Source organism: Nematolebias whitei, chromosome 18 (genome assembly GCF_014905685.2).
Source record: "Nematolebias whitei isolate Nwh7 chromosome 18, NemWhi1, whole genome shotgun sequence".
In the NCBI taxonomy this organism is placed as follows: domain Eukaryota; kingdom Metazoa; phylum Chordata; class Actinopteri; order Cyprinodontiformes; family Rivulidae; genus Nematolebias; species Nematolebias whitei.
In genome coordinates this window covers 843,779-848,116 of record NC_056515.1, presented here as the reverse complement: position 1 = coordinate 848,116, position 4,338 = coordinate 843,779, and the positions used below count along the sequence as shown (strand labels likewise).

At 42.5% G+C, this 4,338-nt stretch overlaps 1 protein-coding gene across 1 annotated transcript in view; it reads left to right on the top strand.

Annotated features, from left to right (window-relative positions):
* LOC119424712 (transportin-1) overlaps positions 1–2,749 on the top strand; it is a 58,659-nt gene extending 55,910 nt beyond the window's left edge. Inside the window, exons 22-24 of the mRNA XM_037692205.1 lie at positions 255–354; positions 434–508; positions 2,642–2,749. Coding sequence (XP_037548133.1) covers positions 255–354; positions 434–508; positions 2,642–2,749 — 283 coding nt within the window. The remainder of the gene's footprint in view (positions 1–254; positions 355–433; positions 509–2,641) is intronic.
* Positions 2,750–4,338: the final 1,589 nt, after the last annotated feature.

The window sequence follows — 4,338 nt, the reverse complement described above, 5'->3', positions numbered from 1 at the left end:
ATATATATATATATATATATATATATATATATTAATACTAAAATAAACTACTACTTACTACTTGTACTACTATTGCTACTTCTCTGTTTTTCACTTATCGCGGGTCTTCAGGGTATGCATCCCCCGAACTAAACGAGGGACTACTGTATACTTTAGTCTTTGGGTAGCTTTAAATGTACATGCTGAAAGTTGTAGGTGTTTGTGGATAATTGTTTTAACAAGATTAATGTTGAATTTGGCATCCCTGATGTCAGGTGTACCTCTCTGAGAAACATCAGAGACAATGAGGAGAAAGATTCGGCTTTCAGAGGAATTTGCACCATGATCAGTGTAAATCCAGGAGGCGTGGTGCAGGTGAGCTCCAGCTGTGCTCATGAGGATGTCAATAAGTGTTGAAGTTGAACTGCTGCCTCACGTCTCTTCTTTGGAACAGGACTTTATATTCTTCTGTGACGCAGTGGCCTCCTGGGTAAACCCAAAGGATGATCTCAGAGACATGTTCTACAAGGTAAAACTACTGAACAGTTGCAAAAACACTTATCAGCAAAGTGTGAGGTGACTCACAACTGGCTCCACACTCCAATCATCTAAGGCAGGAAAAGCAGTTCTTTCATTTTGACACTAATAATAACCTTTCTATGTGTACAATGTGGTTTTGAAGTGGGTTCTTCTTTAAGCCAGTTCTTCACTGGGCTGTGACTGTTGGAGACATGCTGACAAACTGCATTCCAGAGGGAGTCTCCAAAATGTCTTGAAGGGTTTCCAGGGGTTCTTGGTATTTTTTTCTTCAACATTAAAAGTTCAGTTTTATTGCCAGAAAAATCTTGCAATTTTGAAATAAAAAAAAAAAACCCTGAAAAAACCATTTTAATACTTAATCTAGAGGAAAAAATAAGAAGAAAGAAGCTGCATTGTTTATTTTTTTAAAACTCTTGTGAGCAGTTTGCCGTGTCCTGGATGACTGAGAAGAATCTAGCCCAGAAACTGAACCCCACTGTTAGAGTTGCATTCAGGCCCAACAAATCCAACCCGGCCCCAGCCCATAGCCATCATCTCTGAACCCCACCCGACCCGACGAATTAACAGTAATTACAGGTCCGAACCTGAACACCCCCCCCCCCCCCCCCCAGACATTTTTAATTAAGCTTTGACTGCTTATCCAGTTACTAACGGTCGGCGGATGCACGCGACTAAGGGGGCAGAAGATCGGTGCTGAGGGTGTGTTTGTCCTTTCATGGCTGTCAAAGCTCATTAAATCTCTGCTTCTGCTGCATTCTGCATGATTCAGACACGGACCCTGCATGCGGACATGTCGAATATTTTGGGTTCTCACCTGTTTGGGTCGGCGGCCACGCACGTCCACTGAGTGCAGCGGCTGAATGAACGTCCGTTTCATATTAATTGGCTTCATTCGTGCTGGTTGCTTATTTCTGGTCTATCTGAAGCTTAACTGAACTTTTTACCTCTTTCAACTGGCCGGTCAGCGTGCTGTCAAAAGGCTGCCTGCGCCTGGTAAGCCATGTTGCCGCTGACGCAATCAAAAGCCAGACACCGGCCCAGCCCGCACATTATTATGGCCCGGCCCTAATCTGGGTCGGGCCGGGCTCCGGGTTTGGGTTAGAAATGACAGCTCTACCCACTGCTCCTAAAATGATTTTGTTTAATTTGTTATTAGGCTGTTATTATTGTCTCTAAAGGTTACAGGTGCACATTGACTGGGTTCATACATCATGCAATGCTGAACAAGTTTTTCAGTCCCTCACAAGAAGTCGCTAACACACACCGAGTGTTTACGTCTACATACTGTCAGAATCAGGCTGCAGTGTTTGTTTTTCTGTAGAAGAAGAATGCAAGTTATTTTCAACAGCTTCACGTTGACAGGCATTTCTTTTTAGGAACTCAGTATTTGAGACTCAAGACTGGAACAAGTGATGTGAGTTGTGCTGCAGTGGGAGTAATAAAGCACTCAGAGAGCTGGTTCAGCTAAAGTATTAGCTGTTATTTTGTAGTTGACCTAGTAGAAGATCTCCCATAACCCTCAGACACAAAAATACCAACAAATGAAACAAACACTCCTAAGTTCAGGTGCACAACACGGTTCACTTCCATAGGATTAAGTTTTGATAGACTTTTCTTTTTTCAGCATTGTGACTTTTTTCTGTCAGTCTTTATTAAAAAAACAAACTCCTCGTGTAATTTTTTCTCCCTAGTGGCCCTAATACATTGTCATACTGTGCATGATTTGCACTTGCAAAATAAAACAGTTTTTATGGGAGAACAAAATGCAGTGGTGCAGCTTTCCTCCCTCAGTTATGACAGCGGCGTCACCGTTTGACAGGTGCACCACCCCAATCCAACTCCAGCTGCCAAACATGGGTAGAAAGAGGACCAAGGTGACTCAACGACACCATATGCACTGCCTGGATTACAGTTTTACAAGCCCAGGCACACAAGTCGGCCGTGGTTTTCCAAAACTCTCCTTGTGACCTGGCCACAGATATTTAGAATTCAATGAGACTGCAGTAGAAAATGTGTTTTTCCCTCACAGTTTTAGGTAACCACATGTTCTCCAACAGTTGCAGCCCAGTGAGATATCATCTTGAAGAAGTTGGGGTGAATCTTTCTTGCTCTTTATTTACAGATCCTTCATGGGTTCAAGAACCAGGTGGGAGAAGAGAACTGGAGGCGCTTCTCAGACCAGTTCCCAACGCCGCTGAAGGAACGGCTGGCAACCTTTTATGGGGTGTAGAGCTTTCCATGCACCACGCCTCATCATGGGGTCAGTTTCCTTCACAAAACACTGTTCAGCATTTCATAATAAAGAAATAAGTTCTGCATCCTGAAGTGGCTTGTCCTCCTTTGTACAGGTCCTTCACTGTGGGAAACATTACAGGGAACCATCCCAGGGAACATGCTACCCTTTACTGGGGGGAAGGGAAAGGGTGCAGACCCCTCCCCGACTGAACTGGGGTCGACGGGGTGCATGGGGAGGGAGGGAGGTGGTGGTAGCTGCAGTTCTCGGTGCCCGTCTGCACAAGCAGAAGGGGAGAAGAGTTCAAGCTCATCATGGGAGGAACATCCACCCAGTGTCATCTCACACCAACTTCATGCAAACCTTTTTCTTTTCATTCACACATTTTACTTTCTGGACTACTGAAGAGGACTTTTAGCAGTCTTTACAGTATTTTGTAAAAGATTATTTTTGTGTCTGTTGTATTAGGAGAAAAGTAAAATCAGGGCAGAAATCCATTTATTGAACTTATAAAGAACTTTAGGAGTAAAGTTGGTCTCGTCAGGATGTATTCTAGCTTAAAGTTAAGAATTAGCAGCTAATGTTTTATATTAGATCCAACCCTGGAAAGCTGCATATCATTCAAAACAAGTGTCCTGTAAAGGTTTCTAATGATTTTAGAGTTTGACTACATAAGCAGTGCAGATGTTCATGATGTCACCAGAAAAAGCTTAAATTCCAGCAGCTTTTCTGTTTAGAACAACAACAAGCTAAAGTAGCATGCTTATGTTGATGTGGGAAGCTGTTGAACGTCAGTGCTGAGTGGTGACAGCTGTCATTGCCATTCAATAAGTGTAAAATGTATTTACAGTACTTTTGTTTCCTTTGCCAGAGAATGACAGCAGCCTTCTGTAATGTAGCATGATGGGGTTTACTCTGAGTTAGGCTGTGATGTAACGTTGGAGTGACTCTTTGTTTGTGCTGTGAATGTAACATGGACATTCATCGCTGAGCATATCACATATTTAGATGCTTCATTTTGATCTCAGTTAGAGCCTTCTCAAGGAGGAATGAAGGAGAACGTGCAGGATAGCAAAGTGTGTGCAGGTCTTTTTTTTTGTTTGTTTGAGGACTTAACGCAACAATGACACCAAACCTGTCTGATTATTAGTTTATTTGTGACTTCTTGCTGTTCAATCAATCAAATCAATGTTCAAGTGTTGATTTCTTCTGTGTACTGAGATTTTGTTCCTGGTTGTTCGGTTTCCTGTGCTCAAAGCATGATCCTAAGATTGACTGTGTAATGTTGTGGGTGTCACCTCTTGCATGTTGGTGGCCCCTTACATCCCAACACTTAGTGGGACGAGGGTTGTGGGAGGGACGGGGGCTTCAGTTCAAACTTTGATGTATTGCCACACTGAGACATGGACAATTTAGCATAAACTCTGCTGGCGTGTGCTCTTCCTGAACTTTCTCCCCATCAATGTGAAAAAACTGTAAAAGTAAAAGAATGTTATTGTGTTTGCTTGTTTAGCGCTGTTTTTTATATATGTATAAAATATATGTATATTGTTTTTTCAAGTATCTAACTGTTTAAGTTACAGCCT